General features: G+C 42.2%; 1 protein-coding gene across 6 annotated transcripts in view; it reads left to right on the top strand.

The window, feature by feature from the left end:
* Positions 1–13,529, top strand: part of SLC17A5 (solute carrier family 17 member 5) — a 31,972-nt gene extending 18,443 nt beyond the window's left edge. For 4 of the 6 annotated variants that reach the window (XM_083497379.1, XM_083497376.1, XM_083497375.1 and 1 more), the window contains 7 exons: positions 335–421; positions 1,973–2,091; positions 2,747–2,905; positions 5,284–5,416; positions 8,238–8,385; positions 9,943–10,033; positions 11,389–13,529. In XM_083497379.1, coding sequence (XP_083353505.1) covers positions 335–421; positions 1,973–2,091; positions 2,747–2,905; positions 5,284–5,416; positions 8,238–8,385; positions 9,943–10,033; positions 11,389–11,526 — 875 coding nt within the window. In that variant the 3' untranslated portion in view covers positions 11,527–13,529. The remainder of the gene's footprint in view (positions 1–334; positions 422–1,972; positions 2,092–2,746; positions 2,906–5,283; positions 5,417–8,237; positions 8,386–9,942; positions 10,034–11,388) is intronic. The other 2 variants (XM_083497378.1, XM_083497377.1) reach the window with 1 other exon arrangement.
* The last annotated feature ends 1,281 nt before the right edge of the window (positions 13,530–14,810 follow it).

Raw genomic sequence — 14,810 nt, 5'->3', positions numbered from 1 at the left:
TTAAAAAATGTTCAAGTCTAGCCAATGAAGATGCAGCACTAATCTCTTTTAACTGTGGTATAACGGTTGGGAACAGGCCACAGGATTATGCATTCCATTTCTGCTCCCACCCCCATACTCCTGCAGCTACCCATTAAGCATGGTTCATTGCTGTGCATGCCTTGCCACAAAACAATGTTTATCCCTAACCTAGGTGTATTCAAAGCCTAGCATTTTCAATCCTTGAGAAGTCTATGTACTTGGACAGACAGGGTGGGCTGGGACAACCCAGCCAGATGGACGGGGTAAAAATAATAAAGTGATTATTATTTTAAAATAAAACTTTAATTTCTAGGTGCGCAGCTAGGAACTGTTGTGTCTCTTCCATTGTCTGGCTTGATCTGTTTTTATATGAATTGGATTTATGTGTTCTACATATTTGGTAAGTGTTTTCACTGTAAATGCCATTCAGTTGAGTAAAGATTGTATTTTTTTTAATTATTCATTTTAAAATATGCAAAACAAAATAGTAATGAGCAAACTTTCTCAAACCCCCCTCCTTATACAACTAATCAGCAGTATGTGAATTAGGTTACTCTCTTTTCTCTCTCTTCCGCCTCCCCGCCATCTTTTTAATAATTATATATAACTTTTAAATATGGTTCAGGAGAATCCAGTGGTACTCCAATTTGTCATAGGTACAATTAAGATACCCCAAATCCTAAGGACAATTAAAAAAAAAATACAGCTGGAAGATTGTTTTTCAGTCCTCCTGTGTTGTTGTAAAGTTTTTCGTGTGTATTTCTAGAACACTTTGTGCCTGATCATTGTAAATAAATGCCTAAAATACTTCCCCAGCTATTTTGCCTGTCACACCCTGGGGAATGTCATGATCTGATGACATTTTTCTGTTAAGCTTATATATGCATGTGTGTCAAGAAATGTGATCTACAGACTGCCCACTAAGAGAATTTCTGTCTATGGGAGAGTTCGTTCGTTTTCAGCAACCCAATTCTCTCGCTTAAATAGTCCCATTGTGCATCTCTGATTAATTTTGTTTCGTATCACACCCACGGCCACCTCATCTATGCCTTCTTTAGCTACAGGAAGCTGACAAATCTAGAAGTTTTTATGCATTTGATGTATCCTTAGTGGCACTGTGGGTTAAACCACAGAGCCTAGGACTTGCCGATCAGAAGGTCAGCGGTTTGAATCCCCGTGATGGGGTGAGCTCCCATTGCTCGGTCCCTGCTCCTGCCAACCTAGCAGTTCGAAAACACGTCAAAATGCCTGCTTACCTGCGGAAAGGTAAACGGCTTTTCCGTGCGCTGCTCTGGTTTGCCAGAAGCGGCTTAGTCATGCTGGCCACATGACCCAGAAGCTGTACGCCGGCTCCCTCGGCCAATAAAGCGAGATGAGCGCTGCAACCCCAGAGTCGGTCACGACTGGACCTAATGGTCAGGGATCCCTTTACCTTTAGCAGACAACGGCAATTGGTACACACGGCTTCACATTTAAGTGATCCTCTGGATATGCACACACACATTTGTTATGTTGGAACGATCTCTTTCATTTACCTTTGGAGGTGGGAGTGGCTGGTTATGCCTGTGGGATCCACAAGTAGCTCTGGCTTGAGAGACATTTCATGGTGATCTTCGGATGCTCTGTAATAGCAGCTGGCAAGGCACTGTGGGTGGGGCAGCCCTGTTCTCCCAAGTTTCCCAGCACCAAACATCACTATAACTTGCCAAGAGGAGAGAGAGGGGTAAAGGAGTGTCAGACTGGCTCTGCTGCCGTGTCCACAGTGTGCTGAGCTGCCCACTGTCTTGTCCTCTGCCCCTCTCCCTCCTGGTAAGGGGCAGTAATGTGAGATATTGGGAAGCCAAGCGAGAGCAACACAGCACCACCCTGGTGGGTTGTAGCAGTGCTTGCAAATTTAAAGTCTCATGGCTGCCATTTCCTTGACCATAAGCGTTGTTGTTTTCACTTTAAGGTGCCCTAGGTGTGCTGTGGTTCATCTTCTGGATGTTGATAGTTAGCGACACACCAGAAACACACAAGAGAATTTCTCATGCAGAAAAGGAATACATCCTCTCCTCCCTTACAGATCAGGTGTGTACTTTTTGGTCAAGCCTTTGCTCATTTCTGTTGACGTACTGGGGTAATATACATCCACTATTGTATTTAAAGGACAAAGAGGTCCTTGAAAAATGCTTTTAAAGCTCAGTAACATTTTGTTGTTTTATAAGATTTATTATCCGTCCTTCGCCGTAAGGTCCCAAGGCGGGATACATCAATAAAACATGCAATTATAATTAGAACCGTTGCAATTATAAATGCATAAAACAGATGGAACAGAACTGTATAAAAGAGGTGGTTCCAGCAGTCGAAAAAGCCAGCTAAAAAGAACATTTGGGTGAGAAAGGGAACAAGAATGCCCAGCAGCAGAATCCCTGAAAAGTCACCACTCAGACAAATGTTTTGTCCTCCTAATGTTAAACAGAAGTTCACCCATACTGTGCACCAACCGTGGTTAAGTGTGGGTATACCTGCATGCAGTAGGTAAGGGACTGAAGGAGGAACGTGAATCCCATAGCTTGTTCCTGATCTCCTTAAGCGTCTGCATTAAGGGATCTACCATTATGCTTAAGAGTACAGACTGGCAGGAACAAGCTCTTTAGAAAAAATCCTCTTTGAAGTTTTAAGAAGTGTGATTCAATTTTTTTTTTTTAAGAACATCTATGTGAATTTAATTCCTTCTCTTTAGCTTTCTACTCAGAAATCCATCCCTTGGGGAGCCATACTGACGTCACTTCCACTCTGGGCTATTGTCGTAGCACACTTTTCTTATAACTGGACTTTCTACACACTCCTTACCCTATTGCCTACTTACATGAAGGAAATTCTGAGGTTTGATGTGCAGGAGGTAAGATACCCTGTGTTTTCCAGTTACAAAATTTACCCTGAAGTGACCTAGGCTAGATTGTAAACTTGGCTTTCAGTAGGAATTACAAAGACAATCAGAACCTAAGCACCCAGTGGGGCGAAGCTACAGAAATAGCCTCCTGACCATGAGGTCAGGGCTGCACAGGGTCATTCAATTACAGCACAACTCTACATAGGTCTACTTGAATGCAAGTTATAATAATAATTTATTATTTATACCCCGCCCATCTAGCTGGGTTTCCCCAGCCACTCTGGGCAGCTTCCAACAGAATATTAAAATACAATAGTCCCATGGAGTCTAATGTGACTTGCTTCTGAGTAGACATGCATAGGCTTTCTCTGTTAGCCTCTTGGCTGAGTGGAAATGCAATCCCAAATTGCTGGTTCATGGCTTATACCACACACTGGTATTCAGTATGTGGCCTTGAAGTCAGCTCTGTATGGCGTATCTGGCAGTGCTGAGAGATTTTAGAAAGAATCTCAAATGGCATCTTTGTCACCTGTCACAGGAACACAAGGCCACGTGTTCGTGTTTTTCCTGGGAAATCCATTCTAGTGAGAGAAGGGGAGGCTTTGGGTATCCAACGCTTCTACACACCCCTGCAGTCCATAAATAATTCTGTTAATTTAACCAGCAATATTACTTCTGGAAGTGCAGCTCTTAAAACTCTAGCCACTTTTTAGTGAGCATACTGAAATTTGAACGTGCAACTTAAAAATCAATTTACTATCAGAGGAGAGAGAATTGTCCTTTATTCTCTCTCTCTCTCTCTCTCTCTCTCTCACTCACACACACACACACACACACACATATTACGGTGCCATTGCTGTTCCCTGTTTTGCATTTTAAGGTTAACGGCTTAATTAAAAATGTGCTGCCCATTCAAGAGCATTTGCTAAAATTAGATTGAAGCAGCTGTGAAGAGCAGCCTATCCAACTCCTTTACCTTGTGCTTCAATTCTAAAGGTTGCTATGTAAATTCCTTCAGAGCAATTGCAATTTTTGTTCTGCTGGCTGCACATTTAATAGGCTCTCTGAGAATGAACACCTGTGACAAACGAATGTGCACCAGAGGGTTCTTTTTCCCGGGAGGAAGGAATTGAAGCTGTTTCTCTGGCTCCTTGTTCCTTTTCCTCCTGGAACATTCTGCTGCTGTTCTTGGGAGAACCTTCGGATAAGTCGCCCAGTCTGCTGGGTGCAGCATCAAGCTGGGTTCCTTAACCTTGAGCAGAGTTGCTGACTGGGAGTGCTTCACTTCAAGTCAGAGTCTGAATCCCCTTTGGTGGGTCTGCTGATTTATAAACATGTCCCCTCAGTGTGTGAGTGAGTGATGCTGTGCAGAACATCAGTTCTTCTGATTGCCATGGGCTTTCCTACAGTGGATCTTCAACAGTATTCACACCCTTTGGGTATAAGTTTCCAGAAATTTCAGTTACAGAGTTGGCTGTTGACTCTTCTCTTCATGAACTGCCTAAAGCACGCTAGCTTTTGTCTGCAAGGTGCATAATTAAATGGAGAAATCCCTGAAGTGTGAACCAGCCCTTTAAGCATCTCCTTTTAAATCAGATTGATCTGATACCAGCACTTTGCAGTTTACCTCAGTAGAAATAGAATTGGTCTTGATATATATAACAAAGAGAGCCAACTTGGTTCCCCTCCAAATATGGAATGACAGCTCCCATCATCCTGGACCATTGGCCACACTAGCTGGGGCTGATGGGAGTTGGAGTCTACAAACATCTGTAGGCATAACATTGGCTCTGTCCTTTTGCTTACCTGAAGGGTTTCTCAGACTCTTTTTTCCAGAATAAGCCACCTTGCCTGAACATGGCTGTTGCAGTTCCCGCTCACTGTAAAAAGAATCTAAGCCAAGACGGGTGGACTGGCAAGCAGTTCTAGCTGCCACTCCAGCCTCAAACCAGGCAGATGTCTTCTCCTTTAACTGGGCTGTTAACCTCTGGTGTATCTCTGAAAATAGGTGGAAAGCTGCTGTTGTTAAACCAGATACTCATGTCTCATAACTCAGGATTTGTTTCCACTGTAGCTTGCAAGAATTTATCACTTTGCCATATCCTTAGAAAGGAAGTCAGTTTCCTTTATCATAAAATGTGTGACTTGTCAATTATGTTCACTGGTTATCTTACAGTACAGTATCTATTAAACACTACAACAAAACAGCTGTTTCAGGCAGTACAAAACAGCCTCTAAATAGCTGTCCCCAACCCCATTTGTACTGCTGAAGACATTTATTATTTTTATTATTCTGTACTTAGGTATTCATCTTGAAAATAAATAAATATATGCACAAAAACGGTGTTCCCATCCCATCCTAAATCTGGTTTTCTTTTTCTGTACAGAATGGATTTTTATCTGCACTGCCTTATTTTGGCTGCTGGATTTGTATCATTCTATCTGGTCAATTTGCTGATTATTTGCGGGAAAAGCAAAACATGCCCACCGTATGTGTTCGCAAAACATTTACCCTGATAGGTAAGGAAAGAATGTGCTTGTTTTCAATTTGGCTTGTAGTTTAAATGGGGTTTTGTCGAGCTTGTACAATGTTTTTACCTGCTTTAATAAGCCCCCTCCCTCAGTTTTGAATTCTTTCCTGTTGTAAAGAAAGCTGCAATTCTTCTGCCGGATTCTTTCTGGCAGGTGCATTTTATATACGCTTATATTCCCAGTAGTAACAAGAGCATTCCTGCGCAACTTGTGTTCCATAATACCAAATGCAGCTCCTCAACTCAGCCTTGTATGGTGGCCCACCAAGGACTTTATAAACACTTCACTTTTGCTGCTTTTGCTCTCAGTAAATGGTAAGCATCCCTGGCTGGGTATGCATAGTGGCTATGAAAGGGTCAGGCCCTTTCTGGCTGCTGCTCCCAGGATTTTGTGGCTAGCAGAGCCAAAGAATAACTTTGATGAGATGCTCTTCGTGTACCCTTGGGCTTTTGGAGAAAACCGGTGCCTGGACACACTTGGGCAATGCTTCTAACAGCTGAGAGATGAAACCAGCATTGGACCAGATGTTAATAGCTTTGGACAGGGCCCTTGTTTCTTATCCCTTACTGGTTGGTTGTAGATTCATAGGAAGGAGCCTTAACTGAGTGTAATGGAGAGTTAACTGTTATACTGCTGTTCCCGCTATAGGTGGCCCTGTGTCCAAATGAGGTAATGAGTCATGCTGTTTTTCTTGTTTGCAATGAAGCTGCTAAGCTTCCATTCTGGCTTGGTCTCTTCTCTGAAATAAACCGACACTGAGTCAGCCCTTTGTTACATCATCTAGCTCAGTATTGTCTACACTGATTGGCAGTGTCTTACCATGTGCTTCTCAGCACCGCCCCCCCCCCCGAGATGGCAGGGATCTGAACCTGGGAGAGTTGCTTTTGAAGTAGGCGTTCCACTACTGAGCTGTGCCATCTCAATCCATCCTCCATGTTCTCTCCATGTTCTCGCTTGCCCTTTCCATGTGCCAATAACTTCTGAATAAGCTCTCGAAGCAACCTGAAATGGCAATTATGTAAACTGCAGCTGAGATAACTTCACAAAAAACGATGATTTAAAATGCAGATATTTTAATCAACTGTTCTTCTGCTCTGTTCTTTCTCCATCTCCAAATTCCCTTCGCTATTTCATTGTAATATAAAACAATAAGTCTTGATCAGAACGGGATATGTTTGATATTTCCCATATTCTTGTGACTTTTTTATTACCCAGCTGGGTTATTAAATAAGCAACTACAACAGGTTTGTTGGTTTTAATGAACATCTAAAGTACCAATAGCTTCAATTTTGTCATGGATAAAATAGCTCAGGCAAAAGCATGCATCTCCAAATTGAATACAGTCATGCCTCAGGTTAAAGTCGCTTCAGGTTAAATCTTTTCAGGTTGCGTCCTGCGGCGACCCAGAAGTAACGGAACGGGTTACTTCCGGGTTTCACCGCTCATGCATTTTCAGACGCTCAGAATGACGTCACATGTATGCGCAGACGCAGCAAATCGCGACCCGCACAGACGCGGGTTGCGTTCTGCTCATGATGTGAACGGGGCTCCGGAACGGATCCCGTTCGCATCCAGAGGTACCACTGTAGTGATATAGTTTGTTCACTAGGTGGCAGCACAATGTAGAATAATTACTGGGCCTTTCCTCTCTTTATTTTCAGTTTTTATCAAAAAGTAATGATGGTCAGTCCATAAGACAGCAGCACAAAAGACACAGAGATTAAAACATTTCTTAGCTAGCTTGAAAGTAGATTCTGCTTTAAAAGTTCCATGCAAAAGTATTTGCTTATTTCTCACTTAGGCTGCTTACTTTCCACCCGTCTTGTAACATTATAGTAGGCCAGACAAAATAATTTCATAATGTTACTGTGGGACATTTTTCAGTAATGTGGATCTTGGGACAGATTCTAGGCTCTGAGTGCCACTGCAATGATCTCTTTCCCGGGGATTGAATGCATTCATTCAGTGCGTTCAATATGCTTGAGAGCAATGCTACATGTCTTGAACTGATCCTGTGTTAATCCCTATGAATGCATGAAGCTGCCTTGTATATTAGTCCATCGAGCCCAGCGTTGTCTGCTCCAGAAGAGTTCTGCTTCCAGAATTCCTTCTAACTGGAGATGTCCGGCTCTAAACATTCACATGCAGAGCATTTGCTCTTGTCACTGATCAATGTTACTTCTTGTGTCAGTAGGAACTCCTATACCCTTACAAGTGTCTTCTTCCACCATTGTGTGCCTTCAACGTTGCACTCTACCAGGGCCACTACCTCTTTTTTCATCTATCCCTTACAGCTTCTGAGTTTCCAGGTGCTCCTGCATCTCTAACCTGTTTGCTTTCCTGTGCCTTGGTGCAACAGGCTCTTTAGACGTGGTTAGGATACAGCAATGGTTGACAAACTAAGGCCCGGGGGCCAGATCCAGCCCAATCGCCTTCTGAATCCGGCCCTTGGACAGTCCGGGCATCAATGTGTTTTTACATGAGTAGAATGTGCTCTTTTATTTAAAATGCATCTCTGGGTTATTTGTGGGGCATAGGAATTAATTCATTTCCCCCCTTCAAAATATAGTCTGGCCCACCCCAAAAGGTCTGAGGGACAGTGGACCAGCCCACTGCTGAAAAAGTTTGCTGACCCCTGCTTTAGGCAGTCTTGCCCAGGGATCAGCAAAGGACTGTTGCTTTGTTTATAGATCAAGAGCTGAGAACCACCAGTATTATTTTTTAATGAAAAGTCACTGCAATGTTTTACAAAGAATAAACAAAATTTGAGTTCCCATGAAGGTAAGGTTTCTGCTTTGTTTTTATTAAGGAATGATTGGACCTGCCGTATTCCTTGTAGCAGCTGGATTCATAGGCTGCGATTATCAAATGGCTGTTGCATTTGTAACCATATCCACAACACTAGGGGGGTTTTCTACATCTGGATACAGCATCAACCACCTCGATATTGCACCATCGTAAGTATTCATGATTGAGGGTGTGTTTTTTCAAACAAGATTCCCTGAAACAGTGAATTAAATAACTACAGTACTTGTCTGTGTTTTTCTTCAGTCACTGATTTGGGTTAATTCAACTCCTTTGTGTGGCAGCCTTAAGTTGCAATCCTACCAATGCACGCTTAACTCTGGGAGTAAATCTTATAGAATCCTGATCTTCCAGGCTTCTAAAATGTGCAGGGAGCCTCCAGGTATACAGCTTCAGTGGGGCTGACCTCTGCATAGAAATGCAAAGGGTTGCAGCGTGTAATCTGCTGTTGATATTTTCTGCCTGCTTCCCCTCATCCACCCACCAGCGTTTCTGTAGCACATGATATTTGCTTGTTGAAGGTATAGTTAGAGGTACTTGCATAGGTTGACACTTAGGTAATGGGGAAGAGCTCCTGTGGGACACAGATGTACTATAGACATTATTTTCAAAGTGCATATCAATGCCATTGCAATGCTTAGATATATTTTTTTGGGGGGGAGCTATACCACTAAGGGATTTATGGATCTTTATAAGATACTCATCTATCCTGTGAGGCTTTTCCTCTTTGGCATTCATCTTCATAAAGTCATTGATGTTTAAGCAGTTCCAAGTTAGCAAAGGTCATATAAATGCCAGCTTCTTTATTCAACAAGTATGTAATTAATATACTGAAGCTGTGCAATGGTTCTTTGGGGTTTCAGTTGGGGGGTCTTCCCCACGCTACCTGGGGATGTCCTGAACTGAACTTGGAACTTGCAAGGTGTGTGTTCCACCAGTGAGCTTTGGCCTTGCCCCAGGCATCCTTTCTCGGAGTATCATTTTGCCTTTCCCTCACATTACCAGACAGGGAAGCGCACGAGGCACATTTTGTCATGGCATTTCTAACATGCCAGCTAGAGTGAGCTCCGGTTTTTCTGCCTTCCAGTTTTTTGAACTTCACACCTTTTCCAGCCTGGTTGGTGGTTCGTTAAGAATTGTGTTGTTTTACAGATTATTATTTTTTAAATGCTTCCAGTTTGTGAATTGCTTTTTGAAATTTAAGAAGCAAAAGCCAAAATAGATACAGTATGTGTTTAAATAAAATTAGAGGAAAGCAAGTCGCGAAGTTACAGTTCCTCCCAGATTGCACTGCCCTTATGCAAAGTGTATCCACACAAGGGCTTAGAGAGCGGCCACTTGCCTGCCCACTGTGAATCCCTGTGCGAAAGCCAAGTATGAGGGTGACTTAGCACTTGGGTTTTATTTCCCTCACAAATACTTCATTGAGAAGTTTGTGCATGTCTCCTAATCCACTCTGGACAAGTGGATGAATCATGTGTGAAATTCCTTCTGGGGTGTCTTGTTTCAGTATGTTAGGAGTGCCAAAACATTTGAGCTTGTGCTGAAAATATCTCCCCACCCCATACATGTCTAGTTTTATATAATATACGTGTGTGTGTGTGAATTGCAAGGGAATAAAAATCCTACCATCATTCCTGAGTACCAGAAAGAAGTTCAAGGCACTATGGCATTGGGAACCAGCTGATTTTCTCTTCTTATTTTCTTAGATATGCTGGCATTCTCCTTGGAATTACAAATTCATTTGGCACTATCCCAGGAATGGTGGGACCACTTGTTGCTAAAAGCCTAACTCATAGTGTAAGTTATTATTGGTCTCCCCCCCCCCCCATTTTCTTCTTTTAAAGGTTAAAGATTTGATTGTATCATGTGTCATTATTGGCTGTGGGTTTTTTCTTGTTATTTTTAAACAAGACCAAAGAAGATTGTTTTATACTTTCTCTCTCATACCATGTTTATTGATATAAAACTGCAGCCATATGTCATGCGGCAGAGAAAATTAATCTCTTTTCTGAGACACTCTGTACTAATATCAATTTTTATTTTAATAACCCATATGTTCTCGTCCCTTGCTTTGTGAGCTGTGCCATAGTAACCCTCCCATTCAGCAAAACAAGTTCTTTAAGCCTCTTCAAGCATATATAAAACAAAATGAGGACAACCTGGAAAGAAGGAGGGGGGGGGGAGAGCAAAGCTTCATGGTTCCACTGTGTGAATTTAACTGGGACCCCTGAAGAAAAACATCCTAGCACAGAACAGCTGCCTTTTTAGCCCCATCAGTTTTATTAAGTGGTAGGCACCCTTGAGTCTGACAAACTGGTGTTGGGTTGACATTGATTCCTCAGGATTTTAAAATTGGGGGGGGGCGTGTCAGAGCGCAGCTCAAATCTCCTCTGGCAATGGACCTCCTATAAATTGAGGTTCTCAAGTTTTCATGTATTCACAAGACAGGTTGTTATACTGAAATGTTATTTAATAGCATGAGTTGCAAACTTTGAGCAACTTCTCAAAGTTCTTTATAAACTTTATTCCATTGCTGGTGGAAACTTCAGTTTAAAACTCGCACTAAACTCTTGAGTGTAGTTTATACAGATTAAGAGTTACACCCCTAATTGAATCCCATTTAGCATAAGTCATACTGAGCTGAACAAAATATGCCATGTTTTGAATAAATAATTGTATTGGCTACATAGATCCAGTCTCTAAACAGTGCTCAGGTGGACCAGGAAAGAGCAGAGAGTTCAAGTGTTCTCTTTATTTCAAGCCTTAACAGAAGTCTTCTGGTTTCCTCAACCCATAGTTGGCCACGACATCTATACCAATAAACTGTGGCTTGAGCAGTCCTTGCAACCCAATCCTCCAAACCAGGGATAGGAACCTGAAGTTCTCCATATGTTGTTGGGCTACAGCTTCCATCACCACTGACTTTTGGCCATGCTAACTGAGGTCCAGCAATATCTGCAAGTCCATGGGTTCCACAACCGTAGGCAAACAATGGGTTTAAAGGATCAGGAATGCAACACCTGAACGCAGCCATCTTTTTAATACAAATTATCTGCTCCACACATTCTCCTTTTCCTGCCATTCAGTTTATTCCTGATCATGGTTCTGTTACAGTAATGCACTGATTTATCTCATTTCTGCCCCTTTGCCAGAATACTGTGGGAGAATGGCAGACTGTCTTCTATATCGCTGCTGCCATTAACTTATTTGGAGCCATCTTCTTTGCATTATTCAGCAGTGGAGAAGTTCAAGACTGGGCACTCAATGGCTACCACTTGCATAGGAACTGAAGGAACCCTGGGGTTAATCACCGCCACACATTGCAATCATGTGACCTGGAATGCCTTTCACATGACGTCTGCAAAGCCTATTGTGACCCTTTCTTGTTGCAGCTAGAAAATATTTCACATTTCAATATGCTCATTCTGTAAGAAGAATTTGGGATCCAGTCTTACACAATTGATTGGTGTCAGATACCTATGACGCATTCTAATCAATGTATCAACTTTTTAAAAATGTGCCTGAATTAAATATTAGTTGGAGGGGGTGTAACACAGAAAAATATGAGATTTTGTTGGTTAAGGTAATTTTAGGTAAGGGTTGTTAGAATTATTGCTGGTTTTAGCTGTATTTATTTATCTTGTATGATTAATCCAAAAAGTAATGAAAATTAAAAACAGGGAATTAATCCTTGGGCCCTCTTAAAGTATGTATTTGTCAGCATGTGTCCACTGTGACAGGAATGGGGAACCTCTAGCTTTCCAGATGTAACTGGACTACAGCTCCCATCCTCCTCCACCATTGGCCAGGGCTGATGGGAGCTGAAGTCCAACAACATTTGGAGGGGCTACCTTTCTGCTCAGGCCTTGCTTTTGAACTTCCCATAGTCATCAGGTTGGCCACTATGGGAACAGAATGCTGGGCCTAGATGGGAAGTAGGCCGAATCCAACAGGCTCTTCCTATGTTCCCTGTGCTGTGTGGTTTCACCAGACCTGTGAAGCACAAACACTGCTACATCATGGAGGAAAATAAGCCCAAAGTCTTTTACTATATGGAGAAATTCAGCAATGATGTTGATTTGAAGGAACGGTTTCTCTTTCCCCTCTTTTTTTCCTCTCACTGTCCTAATACTCATTTTGAGCAACAAACCACAATTATCAAGGCAGAATAAGACAAAGTGTCAGCAGGATCATACTAAAAGTTGGTCGCAAAATATGTACCAACGCAATCCTGTGCATATATACTTGGAAGTCCCCTGGGGCTTCAGTGGGACTTATTCCCAGGTAAGTGAGTACAAGATTGCAGCCGAATTGACTATCAGGTTTCTGAATGAATAAACCTGAAGGTTAAACTAACAGTGTATCTGCATAGGCTCTCTTCAGGGATTGGGTGTGCCCATGTAACTGATTCAGAATCCTACAGCCCTCAGCCAGTCGTTGACGTCTGTCAGTTCACATTGCAGATAAGGCCTGTGTCAGCTTATTTTGTCACAATGAGTTCCAGAATACTAGTAAGGGCTTGGCCCACATTGCAGTGCACCATCTTTTTCAGAGGATCTCTCCCTAACTTCATATTTGATGCTAGCATGCCAAACTGGAAATGGAGGGAATATCCATGCATAGAACCACCTAAGAGATACAAAGAAGAAGAAGAAGAAAAAACTTTTTAGAATAGGTTTTGGGATTCTTCCCGTACCTGTGCTGATTTTTTCATTTTTAAGAAACCCAAAAATTATTGAAGAGCAGCATTGGGGTTTCTCCACTACTGCTGTGGTTTGAAAAGCCATGCCACACCCTGGTCAGAAGACAGCCTCCAGAAGTAGAGCTGAGGTTTCATGTCTACACACTAAGCGTAAGTGCCATTGAATCCACACTGGGACATAATTCTGAAGAGCTCTGCCTCGTACGATGGAAATGTGAACTTCCGTAGCACTGAATGTGCAGTTGTGAGTGGGAATGACATGGTGGGCTAGGCAGCTGAGGCTTTGGCCTCGATATAGAGTACTAGGACACAACAGGCTAAATGGTCCTCTTTTGGATCATTCCAGGTGTAAAGCAAGCCAAAGGGGGGACACACTTTGGTGTTCCTTCCACCAACCCAAAGGGAAACCTGATACACCTCCCACACGCTGCTCCAGTGGAGCCCAGCTGACTTCATTTCTGAGAAATGACAGGTTACTTTTGTTAGCCAGCTTTACATACATTTTAATTTGCATTGAAATGTTATAATGACGTCTTGTCAGCTGTGTTGTATTTTGCAACTTTCAGTGTAATAAACAGTGCGGGCATTTTGGTTGGTGTGTTTTGTGTGCTACCATGCAACTACAGACCCTAACATGAAGGCTGCCATTTGTAATAACAGTAGGTTTTGCTTTTTTGGAAGGGACACCCGTGTTGTAGCACACACTTGACTGGTGACTCTTCGTGTCTATAATCATTATATGCTCAGCCTTGTTCAGCTTCTGTATTCAAGACGACCGATGGTGATTCTTCAGGTGCTAGAATGGGTATCTAAAGTGAATGTGTGGCTGACACAACAGACTGGGCATTGCATGCCACAATTGGCTTTATTGAGCATCTTTCACAATGAACCGAAAGACCAACACAAAGAACTTGCTGCATTCTTGTTTGTGGCAGATCAACAGCTCATTGTGCAGAATTTGAAATATCTGGATCATCTTCAACTCTCTCTGTGGAGACAGAAGATGTGGGCAGTAGCACTAATGGAGAAACTTAGCATGTTAAGCATTAAATGGTGCTCACAATTCATTTTTCTGTATAGAAATGTGGTATCCACTCAGAACCTTTTATAATGACAGCAAAGATATCTGACACTTAACATTACACCACAGGTGAACCTGTGTATTGAGTATTGTGCTGACATTGTTGCTTGCTTCATTATGCGGGGGAATGGGTTCTTTCTAACTATATTTGAAAATTTATGTAAAATTTCCATTTATTTATTTTTTTACATTTTTTAAAAAAGTGGATAGGTGCCAGCCTTAAGACTAGGAGTGGAAATGATGCTGGAAAGGAGGACTTTTAGCACCACCTTTTAAATAGCTGCTCAGTACGGAAAAGATACTTGCCATGCATAGAAAAATAAGGGGTTTCATATACAGCCTTTACTCTGACATGCGTCTTTAATAGTACTTTTCTATGGGGGACCATTCAAATATACAGTTTGTCATCCCCCAACCTAAATGCTATCTGCAATCTGAAGTGCTGTTATCCAGTAAACACTTCCCTACTCAATTCTGACAGCATTTACACATTGGCCCAAGGTGATTCTTGCAACCCAGTCCCAGTGATTTCAAGATCAGGTTATAATCTTAACCGTGCTTGCTTGAAAGTACCTGTACTAGGGAATGAATAAACCTTACCTCCACCTAAAAGTGACTAGGCTTTAGAATGTAAGGATGAATCCAGATTCTAGGCTGTATCCAACTAAGTCATACTGAGAGAAGACCCATTGAAATCAGTGGATATCATTAACTTAAATTCATCCCAATGACTTGTGACTTGGCTACAACCCTAGGTTTCTATGCTTTCAAGTTGCAAGCTAAGGTTGAAA

This window comes from Podarcis liolepis, assembly GCF_965112155.1.
Source record: "Podarcis liolepis genome assembly, chromosome: 3".
Classification (NCBI taxonomy): domain Eukaryota; kingdom Metazoa; phylum Chordata; class Lepidosauria; order Squamata; family Lacertidae; genus Podarcis; species Podarcis liolepis.
The sequence above is the reverse complement of the archived record's forward strand: the minus strand, read 5'-3'. Positions and strand labels throughout refer to the sequence as shown.